At 36.3% G+C, this 21,261-nt stretch overlaps 1 protein-coding gene across 2 annotated transcripts in view; it reads left to right on the forward strand.

Moving 5' to 3' along the window:
* Nucleotides 1-3,358: 3,358 nt before the first annotated feature.
* LOC149151616 (serine/threonine-protein kinase BSK5-like) overlaps nt 3,359-21,261 on the forward strand; it is a 124,864-nt gene continuing 106,961 nt past the window's right edge. The window contains exons 1-6 of one of the 2 annotated variants that reach the window (XM_089445387.1): nt 3,359-3,841; nt 3,941-4,161; nt 8,046-8,181; nt 17,427-17,450; nt 17,804-17,937; nt 18,039-18,144. In XM_089445387.1, coding sequence (XP_089301513.1) covers nt 3,661-3,841; nt 3,941-4,161; nt 8,046-8,181; nt 17,427-17,450; nt 17,804-17,937; nt 18,039-18,144 — 802 coding nt within the window. In that variant the 5' untranslated portion in view covers nt 3,359-3,660. The remainder of the gene's footprint in view (nt 3,842-3,940; nt 4,162-8,045; nt 8,182-17,426; nt 17,451-17,803; nt 17,938-18,038; nt 18,145-21,261) is intronic. The other variant, XM_089445388.1, reaches the window with a different exon arrangement.

Genomic DNA, 21,261 nt, shown 5'->3' on the forward strand with positions numbered 1-21,261 from the left:
GCATTTTGTCGTCTTTATTTTATTTCAACTCTCAACAGATTAATTATTATTATTATGCGCATATGTCACTAATGCTTATCACTTGACTTGACTCACTGCACTACACTTGACTTGACTCACTCACTGCACTAAATACAATAAGTAAACGTTAACTCCAAATAATTTACCAAGTGGGTTTGGTTTACCTTAATTTAACTAATTTATGAATTAATTTTAGTTACGGTGTCTCGGGAAAGAAGATATATGGCTTTATATGATTTTGGGAAAAATAATAATAATTTACAGGTCTCTAGAAAGGAGATATATCGGTTGATGGAATCTGAGAAAGAAATGTCTGAAGGAAGAACACGAGTCTTTAGAAGGCAATCACTGAAAGATAATATTAAGAAAATAATAAAATTGGAAAAATTCAAGGGATATATAATCAGAATTTACTTATTTTAATTTATATATAGACAAAAATATATATAAAAAAAGAAGAGTAGAGTGATTAATATTTATATGTAAAAGGTTTTGAGTTTCTATTTTTTTTTTAATAACAATAAATTTAGTGGGTAAGATATTTGAATAATAACAAAAGTAATAATATTTAGAAAATATATTATGGTTTAGTTTAAAAATAAGTTAGAAAAGGAAAAAAAAAAATATAAATATATATTATTAAATTTGATTAGTAAGTATAATTTGTAAAATGTTATAATAATTATAAAAACTAATGATTATGAATAATATAAAAGTAACTTAAAAATATAGAAAAAAATATATTAAAATTTCTTTTGTATATAGGTGTTTTATATAATCTAAGGCAAGAGAGATGTGTGATTCTTTCCATATTTAACATAGAATTCACTGATGATATTTAAAAAACATTAACAAAACACTATTTTGATGTCAATTATAAATAATTTTTTTTATATCAATTATATATGTGTGTTTAAATAAGGTAAATACAAATTATTTTTAATTTTTAATTTTTAAATATTTTATTGATAAGTGCTTTCAACCTCTCAATACGAGGAAGATGTATAGATCCTTCACTACTTTATAAAATTGATATATGACATTTAAAAAATATATAATTTGAATAAACATATATATATAAACTAACAAGTTTTCATAGTTATTTATATGTAGTGATTGATAGGAAGCTGGGTTGGAATTTTAAAACAGAGCCACGGGTGTGATCGGTTTTCAGTCTTCATAGTTTCAAAGAAAGATATTGAAGGTCTTGCAATTTTGTTAATTGTATTTGATGAACAAATCACCTTCAAATTCCATCTTGGTTGAGGTAATACATTTCTTATAATTAAGATATTTTAATGGCATGTTATTTAAAATAAGAGGTATATGTCTATTTCCTTCCATACTTAACATATAGTTCACACATTGACATGTCTGTGGTTTATGAGTATTAAGAATTAGTGTAAATTCATTTTAACTTTAGATATATAATGCATGAAGAAATAGTGTAAATTCACCTTAACTTCACATCTATTATACACGAAGAATTAGTGTAAATTCATCTTAACTTGAAATCTATCATGCATGGCAAATAAAAATGAGATAGAAATGTTATTAACTTGAAAAAACTTAAAGAAATGTTCACATCTCAAAAAAACTTGAAAAAACTTATAGAAATGTTAACATCTAAAAAAAATAATGGCCTGTTATTTAAAATAACAGGTATATGTATATTTCCTTCCATACTTAACATATAGTTCACACATGACATGTGTGTGAGTTTATGAGTATTAAGAATTAGTGTAAATTCATTTTAACTTTAAATATATCATGCATGAAGAAATAGTGTAAGTTCACCTTAACTTCAGATCTATTATACACAAAGAATTAGTGTAAATCCATCTTAACTTGAAATCTATCATGCATGACAAATAAAAATGAGATAGAAATGTTACTAACTTGAAAAAACTTAAAGAAATGTTCACATCTCAAAAAAACTTAAAAAAATAATAATATTATGATTGGAAGTAATACATTTCTTATAGTTAAGATATTTTAAGTGGCGTGTTATTTAAAATAACAGGTATATGTATATTTCCTTTCATACTTAACATATAGTTCACACATGACATGTGTGTGTGTTTATGAGTATTAAGAATTAGTGTAAATTCATTTTAACTTTAGATATATCATGCACAAGAAGTAATATAAATTCATCTTAACTTCAGATTTATTATACATAAAGAATTAGAGTAAATCCATCTTAACTTGAAATCTATCATACACTGCAAATAAAAATAACATAGAAATGTGATTAACTTGAAAAAACTTAAAGAAATGTTCACATAAAAAAAAACTTGAAAAAACTTATAGAAATCTTCACATCTAAAAAAAATTAATCTTTTTAAATATAAGATGGGTCTAGAATTAAGATAGACTTTTTAAAAATAAGTTCTAAAAAATTATAAAATTTAAAGATGCAAATATATTATCATAAATTTAATTAAAAATTTACTAGAAAAAATAAAAAAAATATTAAGATAATCTCCTTTATTATTTCCATACTACATCAATTTTATTATTAGTAATAAAAACAATAAAAATATTTATTACTTAAATTATTAGAATGATGATAAAAACAACGAGAATGGGTACATCAGAAAAAGTCCCATTTAATGTTTTGAAGTGGATTTCTAAAATATTTAGAATTTTTATCATTTAATTTAAATAAAAGAATTGAATTATTATTTTTTTATTATAAAAAAATAATAATTTTTCATTTAATTTAAACATGTTAAAATAAAAATAAAAATAGTTATATAAAAATAATATTGTTTATATAAAATTTAAAATAAATATATAAGAAAACAATAATTATGTATAGCTTATATAAAAATTAAAATAAATATATAAAAGAAATAATTTAAATAAAGAATGATTATTTTATTATAAACGAAGTTATTAAAGAAGACGAAATAAAAAATTAAAACATAAGTCTATATTTCGTCGATATTAGACATGCAAATAGAATGACGGTGATTGTGGCAGTGAGACGGTAGGTAGAAGAAAAGGTCACACTGCTGTTTTAGATGCATGCAAGGTGTTAATAGTTCTAGTACATACACGCTGCGGGCCACGGTGCCAATAACCGGTAGTGCAACCCATGGTAGCTAGAAACAGGTATGATGAAGTGCGTTAGGGATTTGTGATTCCTCGTACCGGGGTACACGGTATACCACTCACCCAATTGGGAATTATCTTGAGAGTGAGGATCAACAGCTGGCACCGGCAGCGAGGCATGGATAGGGGCCCACTTGGTCAAAAGCTCATTTCAACATTGTTATTATATTCAGATATTCTATCATATATATCAATGCATTATGATGAGGGAACATGAGAATAATGATGAGAAAGCGGGAAATGAGAGGGCCCGTGCTCGCTCCCTCCTTCAGCGTTTTGGATTTTGATCCCATAGTTAAAAAAGGAATCTGGTAAAGTGAGTGCCTAGGTAAGGGAAGGGGAGACAGTGTAAACGCAGCCGTAGGAAGCAAAAGGGTAGGAGAGGGGCCTCGTGCAAGAATGATGATCGATTCCACCAACATGGATTCCTTCGTATATATTATTAATTCATCTCAATCATCCTTCCTCTCGTGTTTTCTTAACAGGAATTGAACTCTGAGCATCCAGGTCGTCGAAATAATGCACTACTACAAAGAAAGATCACAGCAGGAAGAGGAGGAAGAAGCAGCAGCCGAGGGATCGTTTCAGCAGAGGTGGAGCTTGTGCGGCCTCAGGATGGGGTGCCGATGTTCTAAATTCACGCTGTGCTGGTGGCCACGCCACGCAAAGTCTTCAACTTTAGAAACTTCCGACATCGGCGGTAACTCCACACAAACTAACAAAACTAACCCCCCTGAATCGCAAGTTCGGTTGAGAATTTAATTCCGTTCCAAACGCGTCCTGATTTTGTGTTTTGCAGAGAATGGACGTCGGAACGAGACTGATTCATTGCCCGCTTATAGAGAATTCTCGCTCGACCAGCTTAGGGTCGCTACGAACGGTTTCAGCTCCGAGAACATAGTTTCCGAACACGGGGAAAAGGCTCCCAACGTGGTTTACAAAGGCAGGCTCGAGAGCAACCGTCCGATTGCAGTTAAGCGGTTTCAGAAAACAGCTTGGCCCGTTGCATGGCAGTTTCTGGTAGGTTTTCTGTCCATTGCTTGCGTTTTTGAGCTCAAATCATGGTTTTCTCTGACGGATCGCCGGTAATTTGTCGTGAAACTCGTGACTTAGGTTATGTTGTGCTGAATTCATGCATTAATGTGAAATTAAGCTTAAAGATTTCTAGCATTTTCGTTAGGGCGGATTATGCTTTGTTAATTTCTTGTAATTGCTTTAAGTTAGTGCAATTTTCGCTTCTCTCGTTTACAATTCACTTTCTGATCTCAAATTCACATAATTTCTTATTGTTAGCGCCCTTTGACACAAACTCGTGTGCATAACATCGAATTAACCTCCTCCGAGACAAATCACTATGTTATAACATCTCAATAATATCGAATGAACCTCAAAGCCTGTATCCATATTAGGGTTTTTTCTCCTTGGCTTCCGTGATGGTAAATTTGTGTAGTGAACATCGAGTCGCCGTTTTTGTAGAGACTGTTATGTTATTGTATCGTAAAGTTAGATAGTAAAATCCGTTTAGTTAAAGTTCTATTTCATTTATGGTCAGGGTCTCTTACCAGGTTCTGATGTGGTAAATTCTTGCATTAATGTCCATTCTGCCTGAAAGGTTTGATGCGTTCTCGTCGGTGACGCTTCTTCTGATACCGTTGATCCATGTGATAACAACTACCTATTCCGAGGCTTTATTGCATTTACCTAGGTCGTTTCCCATAGATGATTCGCAGTTAAAATGCATGTTTTAAACCCCAGATTTGCTCATTCCTTCACCACATCATTGTTTGGATCCCTTATCACAGACTATTATGTTATGCACAGTTACAGGACTCGACTCAGAGAATGAGTGGTGAGGCCAGAGATTCAACTAGAGATTAAGTGTTGACCGAGACTCAGAAAAAATCTGTAGTTGACTTGGGAAATTAAAAGAACACCATATTTCGGAAAATAATATTTCTTTCGTTAATAGGAAAGCTTGCAAAGCCCATATAATGTAAAATTTCAGCAGTAACTTGCTTCAAAGTACATATATCGTACTACATACTTCAAAATGCCATGGATTCTGGACAGTTGACAGATCTCCTGGTTGTTTGTTGTGAAATTGGGTCAGAAAATCTAGCAGTCTGAGAACCTTTTTTCTTTTATATATAGATGAACCAGTCTGATTCTAATCAAACAAGCTAAATCAATCTGACTTGTATTTGACATCCAATTTTAAGGTCATAATCATGAGTCGAAATCGTTACTATGACTTGGGGACAAGTCAGACTTTTGCTCCAAGTCAGTTTCCTCGAAGAGCAGAGTTAAACTCGGGAGTTGACTGAAGAGTCGAGTAACGCTGATGTTATGGCAAGGTAAATTCATTTAGTATCATGTTCTCTGGTATATTCATTAGGGCCTTTCTCACTGATTGATGTAATGATAAATTTGTGCAATTAATGTCAACTTACCTTCGAGCTTTGTCGGATTTTCGGTAGGATATCTTCCTTCTGATTGTTATTACTTCCTAGAGACTGTTATAGTAGGATTAATTCATGTAATAACATGAAATTTACCAGAAAGCTTTGCTTCATTCTTGCTAGTATCACTTCTTATAAAATATTATGTTATGGTATTGTTGATCCATTCGATAAAAACAGCCAACTTAAAAGCTTTATTGCATTTGTTTAGAAACTTTTTGGCGAAATCACATAATTGATCATTTGTCGACGCGTTTCGAACCAACTAGTGTGGTTCATCATCAGGACAAGTTGAAGATACAGATCCAGTATAGCGAGTTAAATAGTCCAAGCAGAGACTCCAACGGCTAAAAAGACTAACGGCTATTGCATTTTTTCTGGGCTGCTTCCTGCATATTGTTTCAAAATGATAAATTTGACAAAATAACATCATTGTTACTGTATTTGTCAATTCATGCAAATCTGCTGTAAAAGTTTATTGCATTATTGTTAGGATCCCGCCCAAAGACTAGTGTGTTATGATAATTTTATGCAAAATATCAGTTCACCTTAAATCTTCATTGAATCTTCCAACTTCTTAGGTTGTTGCCTACCGAGGCTCGTAATTTATACTTGAAGTAACATCATCTGTGGCATTTAAGGTATTCTAACCTTGAAACAGTTTGTGAATTTGTGGCAAAGGAATCTGCTTGCAATTTACTGGCTCCTCTCATGTGAGAATCACAGGTTTAATGGTCTGATAGACATTTTTCCATTAAGCTGCCTTAATTAAAAAAATTCACTTCACTTCTGAGTATTGCTTCACTTATACCATTGTATTAGTAACGATGATGAAATGATGCAATAACATCATTTGCATTTTTAATTGCATTTTGTTGCCTGTTTCAGTGCAGTTATATGTCCTTTTATTTCAGTTCAACCATTGGCAAGCCTGTCAAAGGAATTGGTAGCAAATCAGTTCATGAATTTTGTGCAATTTCTTACCTGCATACTTAAACATCTCATGGCCATTCCAAACAGACTAGGGTTAGTGTAGTGAGAAAAAATATGGAAAACCCCACCTTGATAATTTGCAAAACCCTGATATATCCTTTTATGAAATCTGGATACAGCTTTTTTCGGGTATCTTGTAACAAATGTGTCTGATATCTGGCGAGAGTCCTCTTGGAAATTTATAGTTAGTTCTCTCAGTAATCCTCCAGAAAGGATCGAAATTTAGGGAGTACTCTCTAGAATCTATAGTGAATCTCTTTACAATTCTCTAGAACACTCTAGCCTGAAGAATCCACTGGAATGCAGTATGTAATTTGTAGAAATAATATTTGATGTCAGAATTAAATATGCTAATGCATTTGAAATATTTTACATGAGTCTTCCCTTTAAAATAGTAACAACAGTAATCAAGTTTAAAACTTTAAACAAGCTAATACCTTTGAAACGTTTTACAAGATTAAGATTATAATTTTCTTTAGAATAACAAGTTACAACACCTTTCTCTGTGATGTGATAACTTCTAATTCGAGTAAGATTATTTTTACCCTTACATGCTAAATACTTGAGAAAGCTTTGCATATTTGGAATCAAATGTTTTGGATTTATGTGACATACATGAATATATATATATATATATATATATATATATGTTCTTTTACAAAAATTCTCTTTTTTCCTGTATTTTTAAGTCCAGCAGTTCTTCAAGGCAGTTTTATTCCTGGTTCCAGTCTAGTGTGATATTTTGGCTTTTCCAGTTCTGGTTTTGATAAATTTGTTTTATACCACATACATTATTGCTTTCCTTGGATGGTTGAAGTGAGTTTTGAATCTTGATCATTAACTTCAATTCAAATAATTTTCCCAATCATGTCAATGAACACATTGTTAGTTGCCACTCTAATTTCTATAGTTTAAACTTTATAGGCAATTTTCTCCCAGAGGTTCTCTTTGCACTTGCATTCTTTCAATAATAGATGCTAAATGAATTTCTGCATCTGTTTTGAAAACTTGATTACCAAGCTTTGGCTAATGCATGAAAATCTGGATCACATGTCAGAGAGTTTTACTACTGTGGAGGATCCAGGGTACGTCCTATTTCTGTTACTTAGATTTGTCTCATCAAGTATAATCTTGCTACCTTGTGTAAAAATGGATTTCTGCATCTGTTTTGAAAACTTGATTACCTAGCTTTGGCTGATGTAAGAAAATCTGGATCATATATCAGAGATTTTTACTACTATGGACGATCCAGGGTATGTCCTATTTCTGTTACTTAGATTTATCTCATCAAGTATAATCTTGCTACCTCGTGTAATGTTTGCATTAATGAATTTCTTTCATTTTGCATTTATTGTGCTCATTTACTTCAGCCAGTATAAATTTGGTCAATGAAACTTAATTTTTCTTCCATTGTTTATTATGACATTATTTAGGAAAATTTTCCAGGTGCACGAGGAAGCAAGAGCTGTGGGTCAACTTCGCCATGAGAGATTGGTAAATTTGATAGGATGCTGTTGCGATGGTAATGAGCGTTTGCTTGTGGCTGAATATATGCCAAATGACACTCTAGCAAAGCATCTCTTCCATTGTATGTATCTCTTGAACTTAAGAACATTTGTTTGTTACACAATATATGCTATAGAAAGGAAGAGAGAATGCGATGCTTGTAGGATATTGGCAATCTCAAGGTGCTAATGGAGGTGTCTTAGATTCATGATTGGCAATTAAAGCATATATGAAAGGATTTTTTATATAGAATATGATTGTAGAACTTAGCTTGTTCTTCTGAATGAGAAACGAAAAAAGCTGAGAAATAGCAAAATTTGGCCTGCTGGAATAGTATATAATGAATTCTCTAGGTTGTAAATCATTTAATAAATATATAAATTTTGTTCTTCTCATATAACTCTAGTTGACTGTGAATTATATGATTTACAATCAGAGATACATTTACAGGGTCAGGGTATATGAATCAGTAATTGAAAGCCCCCATATATAAAATAAGATGACAACAAATAATCACCGGCGTGTAACCTTGCACTAGAAGTGTACACAACAGAGAGACTTATTATAGATAACTTGAAGAGATGCAACGTATTTAGCAATGAATATGAAATACAAAGAGTCCTTGCTTGTAGGCATTTCATTTGCAAACTGAGATGATTATGTAGGGCATGAATTAATGTTCTTTCCATAAACCCCCCTTGTTTGAACCACTTCTCACTTCAGCCCTAAAATGCCAGTTGGACAAAGCTAGTCATATGAAAAATATCCTAGTGTCATCTAAGCAGTGAAATATCTTAAATGAAATTTAGAAAAGGCTGGTTCGTACTAAACCCTATGTGTCAATAATGCAGGTTGTATGTGCGTGCAGTATCTAATTGTTCTTTTTCTGAGCTATGTTATTACTATTACTTATTCAGAATCCAAACTATGTTCAATATTATCATGACACTGATGCCAAGATTGATCAAGTATTTGCTCCTTAGCAGTCATACATATGGACAATCCAGAAAACCTTCATAACAATACATCTAGCTGTAGAAATTGGAAACAATATCACAAGGGAATTGTTATTACCTTTTGTTGAACTGTTGACTCTCCTCTCAATGAACATCTAAGTAACATGACATGTCGTCACCACCCCTTGTGTTACGTATTTCACATGTTGGACATGACACATGAGTGATATGTGTCCAACACGAATTTGACTCATGCACTGTTCCTTGGAGATGAGTTTGATTGGTGTCAGACATGAGCCCTACTGATGTCCTGAAATTTGGACACATGTCCAATGAAAAAGGCATCTTAAAATCAATTTATTGCCTCATTCTCATGCAATTCAGGCACAGTTTTGGAGCTCTCAAAGGTTTTGGAGTGCAGCAAAGGGCGATTAAGAAATGTTGGAAAGGATTTCAAGTGTTGGGAAGTGGATTTTTCTAGGCCTACTAATGCTATGCAATTAATGGTAATAAATCTAATGGCCCTACTAATGCTGTGCAAGTAAAAGTAACATTCTCCTTTATCTTTCATTCTCATACTTTTACTTAAATTTGTAACATTACCATTAATTGACTAAGGATGTTTGAGAGTGGTTCCGACCTGTTAAATTTGGCAACTAGGGCCAAACATCACTTTGGACAGCTCCTATGAGGCAGCTGATATTTTTCTTGGATTCCTCTTTCCGAGAGATGTAGGATTGATCTAAAGATTGTCCCATTCTGACATGTACAAATGAAGTTATGAATTTATTTTGATTATGCACAAATTGTCAAGGTCAGCCAGCCATCAAATTAGCCTCCTCCAACCTTCAACGTTGCATATAAATACAAGGTGCCTCCTCCTCATTTTGGCATCTCATCTCATTCATCTTTCTCTCTCTCATCTTGATTGGGTACGGATCTCTGGGCCTCTCCCTCTCCACGTGTGAAAGGAAGACTGTCTTTTCTAGTTGTTGCTTTTTGACCAGATTTGACTGAAATTTCAGGAGGCTGACTTTGACCAGCATTGACCCTGTTTGACTTCGGTTTTGTGAGAGAGACTTTTGTTTGGGCAGGCCACTGTTTTGGGCACAAAAACTGAGGCAGTTTGACCCCTGTGTTGACCAGCATTGACTAACCTAATTGAGGATGCTGCATTGACTTTTGTTGACCAGATTTGACTAGTTATTTTCAGACTGTTTTGGGCTGCATTATCTTGCTGTTGGAGGCCGAGTTGACCAAGGTTGATCGAGCTGTTTTGGAGGTCAATTTCAGCCTTGTTGACCAGTGTTGACTTTCTGGTTAGGGCTTTCTGTTTCTGCTGTTTTGACTGATCAATTTGGGCAAGTGAATATTGTAAATTGTACTCTCTCTGTGTTGAACTTTTGGATAATTATAAGAAGAATTGATCACAGGTTCCCCACATTGGGGTTTGTCCCTGGCTGGTGCCATATCTTGTGTCCTCTTGTGTTGGCTTGTCTTCTACTGTTATTGTTTATGTTCTATCCACATTTTACTATCATGTTGATGTGATTGCTATACTGGGTATGATATTGGGCTAATAAAGAAAATTGAAGTAAAATTGCTCTAAGCATAGAACATACCATTGTTATCCTAAAATTTATATGGTATCAGAGCTGAGGTGAAGATAAAGCCCAAGCAAGAGTGAAGAGCAATCACTAAGAGGAGCAATCATTGGTCAAGAACAACTCTCAATGGTCTCCACATCCTACTTCAAGTTTGGTGATGAGCTTCATGATAAATCTGATTATCATGTATGGAAGATGTCTCTTGATTTGACTTTAGAAGAACAAGGTGTCATGGATTATGTGCAGGGAAATATTCCGGAACCTCCTTCAAATGCATCGACCGTTGCTAAGACAAAGTACAAGAAGGGTGAATTCAAAGCCAAGAAGATCATTAGGGATTCTATTCATAAGCACTTAGTTGTTTACATCTCTGATTTGAATATATCAAAGGAGATATATGACAGGTTGGTTGACATGTTCAAATCTAGCAATGCAAATCAAATTCTTTTCCTTAAGAATACGTTGAAGGATATAAAGAAGGGAAAAGGTGAGGATATTCAATCCTACTTCACGAGGATTATTGAGATAAAAAATGATCTTCTTTCAATTGGTGAAGCTATTGCTGATAGGGAGTTCACTCTCATTGCCCTTGGAGGTCTTCCTCCCAAATGGCATGTGTTCAACACTACTATTCTCAATAATGACAGAATTCCAGGTTTTGAAGAATCGCTGACTGTATGTTCTCAAGAAGAAACAAGGATGATGGAATTGGAGATGCCTTCGAATATAATCCTACTGCATTCTCCGCTCATGCCAAGAGGAAGAACAATGCGGGTTCAAAGAAGCAAAGTCAAGGAAGACCAGGATTCAAAAATGGAAGGAAGGGAAGATGCTTCATTTGCAACAAGTTTGGTCACTATGCCAGGGAGTGTCCAAACAGAAGGGACACATCTCATGATGATGTTCACAATCATTCCAGGGGCAACAACAACAATCAAAGGAATGGCAGGTTCAACAACAAAGGGAAAAAGAATGCTTCTGCTACTCAACTTGGAAATGATCAAGCTTCTAAAAGAACAAGAAACTCCAGGTATGAGTCTAATGTTGTAAATTCTAAGCAAAATGAATTTTATCTTATATCTGCCCTCTCTACTACCTCTCCACCGGATACTTTGGGAAATTGGTTGATTGATAGTGGTGCCTCAAGGCACTTCACCGGGTATAAGGAAGCTCTTTCAAATCTGATAGAGAAGGATACAAATTTGGAAATTATCACTGGAGACAATGCCACCTATCCTGTGAAAGGAGTTGGGAATGTTACCCTTCAATTGAATCAAGGTAACACCGTTCATCTTCAAGAAGTACTATATGTACCTGATCTAAAGAAGAATCTAGTGTCTATCTTGGCAATGGAAGACAAAGGATTCAAGGTGGCATTCATAGATGGAAAAGTATGTGTGTGGAAAAGAAATTTCAAAGAAGCATTTACTCTTGGATTCAGGGTTGACAGTGTATATAAAGTTGGAGGAAGTCCACTGGTAGCCATGTCTTGCGACACATCTCTTCAATCCGAACTATGGCACCGAAGGTTTGCTCATCTTCATTATAAGGCTCTACCCGATGCAAGGAAGATGGTTACAGGTATGCCCAAATTCAAAATAGAGCATGAAGGTGTATATCAGGGATGTGCCGAGGGAAAACATACAAGTGGACCATTCCCCTCAAGTGATAGCAGGACCACATACATTTTGCAATTGGTTCATTTTGATCTATCTGGTATGTTGCCTGTGATATCATTAGGAGGATATTTATATTATGCTGTCTTTGTGGATGACTTCTTTCGCAAAACTTGGATATATTTCTTGAAGAAGAAGGACGAAATATTCTCATGGTTCCGTGCCTTCAAAGCTTTGGTGGAAAATCAAACAAGGAAGAAGATCAAGATATTGAGGACTGATAATGGAACCGAGTATGAGTCAAATGAATTCAATGACTATTGCAAGGGAAGCGGGCATTAAGAGGGAGACTACTACTACATATACTTCTGAGCAAAATGGTGTTGTTGAAAGGAAGAATCGTTCCATTATAGAAGCTACTTGTGCCATGCTTCATGATTAAGGACTTTCAAAGTTCCAATGGGGAGAAGTTGCCAACATTGCTGTGTACGTTCAAAATCGATGCCCTCATCAAGCAATGGACTCCAAAGCTTCCGAAGAAGTTTTCACTAGTAAGAAACCTGATGTTTCTCATTTTAGAATTTTTGGTAGTCCCGTTACCCGTATACTTTCATATGCCGAAAGAAAAGAGAAGTAAATTGGGGGCATCTAGGAAGAAATGAACTTTTGTGGGCTACAGTGAAACTTCTAAGGCATATAGAATCTATGTGCTTGGTCAAAGAGAAGTACAGTTGAGTCATGATGTCACCTTCGATGAGGATACTGCCTTAAGGAAGATTAGAAACCTTCCCTATTCCAAGGAAGGACAAAGAAGTAGATGTAGGAAATCAGGGAGATTGGCAGGATGAGCCGATGCCTGATGTTGAAGAACCGATGGATCCCATTGATCCTCCTCCTCCAAAAGGAGACCCTCATGGTTGAGGGAAACTCTTGAAGATGCCGAGAGATATGTTGCACCGAGGGGGACATTTTGTGAAAGCAAGAAGCCTAACAGGTACCAAGGGTACTTAAGTGCTATGAGCACCATTATTCAGTCTGAACCTTGCTCATTCGAAGAAGCTGTGAAGTAACAAGTATGGAAGGATGCTATGAATGAAGAGTACGAGTCAATTATTAAGAATGATGTCTGGGATGTGGTTCGTAGATTCAGGACAAATTTGTTGTCTCCTTTAAATGGCTCTACAAGATCAAGCATGGTGTTGATGGAAGCGCTGAGAAGCTCAAGGCCAGATTTGTTGCTTGAGGCTTCTCTCAAGAGGAAGGTGTAGATTATGATGAGATATTTGCACCCGTTGCTCGCTACACCACCATTCGTTTGATTATAGCCGTTGCTACCTCGCAAGGATGGAATCTACACCAGATGGATGTCAAGACTACCTTCTTGCATGGTTCACTTAAGGAGGAAGTCTATGTGGAATAACGTGAGGGGTTTGAAGTTCAAGATTGTCAGACACATGTATGCAGGTTGAAGAAAGCCCTCTATGGGTTGAAGCAAGCACCCCAGGCTTGGTATGAGAGGATCGATAATTATTTGATGAGGATGGAATTTACAAGAAGTGAAGCTGATCCAAACCTTTACTTTAAGGTTGAGAATGATAGACCTCTCATCTTGGTATTCTATGTGGACGATCTCTTTCTGACAGGTGCAAACCCTCTTATTCATCAATGTAAGAGAGAGTTGGCTTTCGAATTTGATATGAAGGACCTAGGACTGATGCATTACTTCCTAGGGTTGGAGGTCTGGCAAAAGCCAGGGGATATTTTCCTTTCTCAAGGAAAATATGTTGTGAAGCTACTTGAAAGATTTGGGATGGTGGACTGCAAGTTTGTGACTACTCTGATGGAACTTAACTTCAAGAAGTTATGCGGAAGTGTTGTCGGGCCCGATTTGGGAAATCCTTCTGAGTATTGTCAACTCATAGGGGCCCTGATGTTCTTGGTGAACTCTCGTCCAGACATATGTTTTGCAGTGAACACATTGAGTCAGTTTATGGTCGAGCCTCATCATATACATTGGATTGCTGCCAAGAATCTCTTGAGATATCTCTAGGGCACAATCACTTATGGACTGAGATACACTGCCAGGAATGTGAGGCTCCATGGTTACTCTGATGCAGACTGGGCTAGCAGTGTGGTGGATTTCAAAATCACATGAGGATGTTGCTTCTCTCTAGGTTCTGCTTCAATATCATGGATGAGTAGGAAGCAAAAGTTGATTGCTTTAAGCACCGCTGAGGCTGAATACATTGCTGCTAGTTTGGCTTCTTGTGAAGTTGTCTGGTTGAGGAAGCTCTTGCGTGAGCTGTTTGGACATGTGTTGGATACCACCGTGATCTTCTGTGACAACCAGAGTGGGATTCGTCTGTTTGAGAATCTCGTGTTTCATGATCGTTCCAAGCATATTGATATCAGGTACCACTTTATCCGGGATATGGTACAACAGGGAGCAATAAGGCTCCATCATATTGGGACCAATGAGCAGGTCGCCGATATTCTTACGAAGCCCCTTCGGAAGGTCAAATTCTTAACCTTCCGTGAACGACTTGGAGTTGTGGAGGAACACTCTTATGAGGGTCTTGTATGAGATGGATAGTGAGCTTTGGGAGCTCCAGGGGGCTTGGGGTACTTCTTGGAGCAATGAGCGACCATAGGGTGACTCACCCCCCCTAGTGGTGTGTTGTGTACATGGTGAATGGTTCACCTTTCCCTGTGATACCCCATGGTGGCATATGCATAGGCTGAGTGGTTCACCCTTCCCTATGGCATATGTGCAAGATGAATGGTTCACCTTCTCCTGCTGGCACATCCTACCCATGCAGTCTGGGACTCATGGAAAGTACCTCTCATATGGCCAATGAGTAGGAAAATGAGGATAGGGACCATAGTACTACCGATGGACGCATCATGTACTACCGTACTCCCTATGCTAGGATGTTGATATTGATCTGGGATCAATGGACACTGACTACGGGTCAGTTAAGAGTGGTATGACACACCCTATGTTGTTGGAGACTGACTTCAAGTCAGTGGAGAATGGTATACCGTATGATACATTCTTGATCATTTCTTGTTTCTTCATTGTTCAGCAGAGTAGAGCAGTGCAGTGACAGGGATGGTACAGATTGTCAGATAGTTTGGCAGGTGATGTTCTCCCTAGTTGAGAGGGAGTGTTAAATTTGGCAACTATGGCCAAACATCACTTTGGACAGCTCCTATGAGGCAGTTGATATTTTTATGGATTCTTCTTTCCGAGAGGTGTAGGATTGATTTAAAGATCATACCATTTGACATGTACAAATGAAGTTATGAATTTATTTTGATTATGGACAAATTTTCAAGGTCGACCAGTGATCAAATTAGCCTCCTCCAGCCTTCTACGTTGCATATAAATACAAGGTCTCCTCATTTTGGCATCTCATCTCATTCATCTTTCTCTCTCTCATCTTGATTGGGTATGGATTTCTGGGCATCTCTCGCTCCACATGTGCGAAAGGAAGACTGTCTTTTATAGTTGCTGTGTTGACCCGATTTGATCGAAATTTCTGGAGGGCAAAATTTCAGGAGATCGAAAATTAAGGAGGCCGAAATTTTAGGAGGCTGAAATTTCAAGAGGCTGACTTTGACTAGCGTTGACCTTGTTTGACTTTGGTTTTGTGAGGGAGACTTTTGTTTGGGCAGGCAGTTGTTCTGGGCACAAAAACCGAGGTAGTTTGACCCCTGCGTTGACAAATGTTGACCACCCTAATTCAGGTTGTTGCGTTGACTTTTGTTAACCAGATTTGATTGGTTATTTTTGGACTATTTTGGGCTGCATTATCTTGCTGTTGGAGGCTGAGTTGACTAAGGTTGACCTAGCTGTTTTGGAGGTCAATTTCAGCCTTGTTGACTGGCGTTGACTTTCTAGTTAGGGCTTTCTGTTTCTGCTGTTTTGACTGATCAGTTTGGGCAAGTGAATATTGTAAATTGTACTCTTTCTGTTGAACTTTTGAAGAATTATAAGAAGAATTGATCAAGGGTTTCCCCACATTGGGGTTTGTCCCTGGCTGGTGCCATATCTTGTGACCTCTTGTGTTGGCTTGTCTTCTACTGTTATTGTTTATGTTCAATCTGCATTTTACTATCATGTTGATGTGATTGCTATACTGGATATGATATTGGGCTAATAAAGAAAATTGAAGTAAAATTGCTCTAAGCACAGAACATACAATTGTTATCCTAAAATTAACACAACCTCATCGGATTTCACATGGAGAAAGTAAAATTTTAGATTCCACTAAAAATCCAGCAGACTTAACAGTTTTAGGATTGGGGGAATTACAATGTTTCCATTGGAGTTTATCATGTATGAGGGTAGGGAACTAGCATTTAATTAAATGGAGCAAGCCCTCTATGTACGTCGATGTTGGTGGCATTGATTGTTGAACTCCTCTGTGATGACCCTAGTAAAAATGTACCCATGACTCAAACAAGATCTTGATTTGACATGTTAAGCTTTTTCTATCTTATTTTAATGCTTAGAGGGTGATATTGATGATGAGGATCCCAATATAGACAATGATCTTGATGATATGTATTTCTAGTTATTTTTTGTAGCATGATTTTTTTTGGACTCTACATGCCATTTAGGGCCTCTTTTGTTCATGTATTTTTGGTTTAGAGATGGATTGCACTCAATGCTATTTGGTCTTATGCACTAGATGCATGATTGAATTTGTATCATCATCATGTAAATGTTCTATATATTTCATATTTTATGTGTAATTCACTAATTTGTTATTTTTTTAATATATAATATATAAGGTGTCCTCCTTGTCATGTTTCCGGGGGTCACTGTGTCATGTGTCAGATACTCGTATTTTCGTGTCCTCCGTGTCCCTTGTCCTTGTTTGTCGTGTGGCTTAGATGAACATAAATTAGAGTAGTAAAGAGGTGAAGATGAGACCTGAAACTCATAGTTGGCCTTTTGAACAAATTGCCATTTTTTGCACACGGGTCACTGCATATGTGTTCTTGGTAGCTTTACAAGTCTTTTGGATCTTAGTTCTCACGGGACTGGGAGTTATTTATGGCATATGTTCTTTTCTAGATTGACAGATTTTGAATATTGCAACCATGTTTGATGTTCTGATTCACTATGATTGGGTGCAGCTCATGCAGAGTGCGAAGACCAAGGTTTGCACTATTTCAAGTTTACAAATGCTCTGGCCATTGGGAGCAAAGATGCTTTATTAAAAAATGAATACGTTTCATTTGTCAATTTTCTTTCTATTACAACCATACTGGCTTTTTTAATTATTGAAATATTTCATAGGTCTTAGTTCTGTTTGTATTTGTTTTGAACTTCTAATCTTATAATCATTTTAAGGTCTTGAATGGTGTTGTAGAGGTGCAGAGCAAAGCTGCTAAATAGAAGCTAGTTTTTGCAAATTTTCTTGTTTCTACAATTTTATTTCTTTTTTTGCATACATGATAAACTTCAATGAAGTTCACGTCTTCTAATTGTTTTGATATCATCAATGGTGCAGGGGAGGTGCAGCCTATGCAGTGGGCAATGCGCTTAAGGGTTGCACTTCACTTGGCACAAGCATTAGAATATTGTAGCAGCAAAGGCAGAGCTCTCTATCATGACCTTAATGCTTATAGGATTCTCTTTGACCAGGCAATGATTTCTCATAACTTTATGAAAACATTAATGTTTCTGCTTTTTTCCCTATTGATTTCAGTGGCCTTAGTTTCTTATTGACACTTGTAGCTTGGCAGGATGGCAATCCCAGGCTTTCATGCTTTGGTCTGATGAAGAACAGTAGAGATGGGAAAAGTTATAGCACAAATTTGGCTTTTACTCCTCCAGAGTACCTGAGAACTGGTATGTTGTTCTGTTGCTACTTTAAATACCATGTGGCATGCAGCAGCTAAGTGATCCCAAATGCACAGAAATTGATAAACAACTATAATATATTATTAAATCCATGGGAAAATGTGCAGACCAGAAAGGTTTTTAGTGTTAAAAATTGCAGAAAACACCTAAGAATGACCTTGAAAGTTGAGCCCAAATACTCTCTTTGCAATCTAGTCCAAAATAACCAAGGGTGTACAATATTTACTAAGTTTTCTTTTTAAATTAATTAGAACAATTAAATTAAATGAGTGATATGCCTTGATGAAGTCATGAATGAATGATAGAAATAAAGTAGGGAAAATGAAAACTATGTGCATCCTGCAAGCCCAAATTTCTATGAAGATTGCAATAAAAGAAAGTTAGAATATATGCTAGTAGATAGAAAATTCTCACACACTTTGAGTATGAATATGGTCACCAAAAGTGTAACTAATAGATCTTTATTGCCAGGGATTGTAGAATGAACAATGTCCTGGGGCACTAACTTCATGAATTGTATTGCATAGTGATGTGAGGTTGTTTAAGATATTCTTGCACATGGGCACTTTTGCTGAGGGAGTGCTTATGCATTGGGTTACGATTTCCTCGGCACTATTTTTTACAACCCCTTTGCTTTTTCTTGTTTATTTTCTTTATTCTCCTCTTTTTTATTTCATTTCATTGAGTCCCCTCTTTTTATATGCAGTTTATTGCATGGGACTTGCGATAATTTCATTTAGTCCTTTAGGTATGTGTTTCATTACGTAGGACTCGGGGTGATGGTTAAATAGAGAGGGGGCATTGCTCAAACTTTTCTTTGGCTTTTGACATTTGCTTACTATCTCTTCATTTTGTTTTGCATTTTGACCTTTACATCTTGGTCTTTCCCTTTTTTATTTAATTGCATCTACCTTGATTTTATAGGTCTTCTTCTCATGGGACTATGAAGCATTAACCTTTTTGTGACGTATGACAACCAACCATGAGTGGGACAATGGAAATTAAAAAAGATGGAAAGTGTTGAGTATGGATTGGGATACGGATACACTACACCTTTCGAAGCTTCCCAGTAGTACAACTCAACCTAAGAGTGACAACTTATATCTAGGAGGTGATGATGACCACCAAGGTGAAACAAGGCAAAAGGCATAAATTTACAGCATCATGATCCATTATCTGACTTAATGAATGATCACTGCTTTTGTGACGAGTACATAAGGCATTAACACTCATATGAAGCAAGGAAATAATTTACCTCATGTATGTTAATCACCATAGTTATGAAATGTGAGTGAGCTGAGCAAGATGTGGGATGCATCATTGGTCAACTATCCGTGGAGAACCATGGATGTCACCTGTAGTACTACTGTCTATGATCAGGACAGTAGGAGAAAAAATCTCCTCTAGTTACCCCTAGATGTCAAGGGGTATCACTTTTTATTTTCAGAGGGAAAAATTTTCATTTACAATTTTTCAAACAGAGATCAAAAGCAGTCTTAAGATCAGGACTCACACAATCTGTTCTCACAGAGTCTGAGAGTGCTGCAAAGCTCAGATAAACATAGATTACATAGATTCTAACACAGAATTCTAAACCTGTAGCTATGAGAGCATAACATAAAAGGCCGCTAACCAAAACTAGTCTCAACCTTCGTATATGGAACTTCATACATAATTTGGCAGTCATGGCTTCATAGTAAACTTCTCTGCTGCATCATAAGGCTTCTCCTCTTCAGCTATCACAGAAGACAGGTTTTTGAAAATCTCATTGATAATGAGTGCAGACACATTCCATGTTAAAACCTCATCCTCACTTCTTCAAGTGTCCAGGACTGTGAGAAATGCTGCTGCACAAAGCTTTTTGAGCAGAGAAATTGCCCTTTCTGCAAACAAGTCTTTGCTCATTTTAACTGCACTCTTGTCTTATCTTATCTTCTGTCTTTCATTGGGGAATGTTTGAGGAGAATGCCCACCTTAAATCCTTGTAATTGTGTTGGCCTTCCCCGTATGTACTGACACTAATCTAAGGGTGAGAGTAGGAGGATGGAGTCTAGACCCCTTGGTTGAAATGATGAGAGATAGGCTTGCCAATCTCCACCCTTATCCATGAGGAGTGTTAGGGGAGGTGGGGGGTCTCCTAGAGATAAGGATTGAAAGATTCTGGGGGTAATAAGGAATTTCACCAATGAATCTGCTCTCTGGTTTGCCATTTTTCACACATGTTTGAAATCACAATCCTCAAAACAGATATTTGCCTGATTGATCCATATAACTTTACTCGAGATCGCCCTTTAAGGGTGGTGTACAATACCTTTGAAGTGGTCAATAATGATTTCAGAATTCGTTTCTAAGATGATGTTCTTGACATCCAGCCTTAGTGTGTCTTCCATCCCTATAGCTGACACTTCAATATCAGCTTTGATTGTTTGTTTTCTTATCTAGGAAACTGAAAGATACTGCTATAAATTGAATAAGTGGCCAAATTGGGATTGCTTTTGGATGCTCCCTCAAAATTGACTTTCAGCCAGCCCTCTGGTGGGGAAAATCCGAAAACCTCACCTGATTACAAATCTCCTTACTGAACTTAATATGCAGTTGGTGACCAATTCATGTGGTGGCTAGTGTGACCTGTTTTTTGTTGTTAATGTGTTTCAAATGATTAATTATTATGCATATAATGCATGCTTATCTCTTTGTCTCACCCAGGCCCTTAAGCTTGGGAATTTATGCTCCACATGCAATGTTGTATGTGCCGTTGTAACTTTATAAGTTCCCCAATCTTTGATGGAGACAACAACAAATATTCAGAGAAGCAAAAGCTAGTTGGAGAGAAGTCGATCTGAAGTACACCAAGAAGACGGGGAATATTTGTACTGTTTATATGGACTGTCCGGACCAACAACATCAGGTGACAGTTGCAGGTTGCAATGGTGGAAGGTCATTGTTGAAGTACTTATCTTTCATGAGTAGAAGTCACCTATGAGATCGGCCACTGTTTGTGACGGTCCCAACATTAATTGGCACCATACATTTTACGGAGCATATAGAGATTCTCGGATGATAAATCTGGCTAAAACTACTTACTCTTTATCAGAAGCTTGTGAT

This window comes from Pinus tabuliformis, chromosome 9, assembly GCF_031772625.1.
Source record: "Pinus tabuliformis cultivar Carrire ecotype Pingquan chromosome 9, CPIR1, whole genome shotgun sequence".
Lineage (NCBI taxonomy): Eukaryota > Viridiplantae > Streptophyta > Pinopsida > Pinales > Pinaceae > Pinus > Pinus tabuliformis.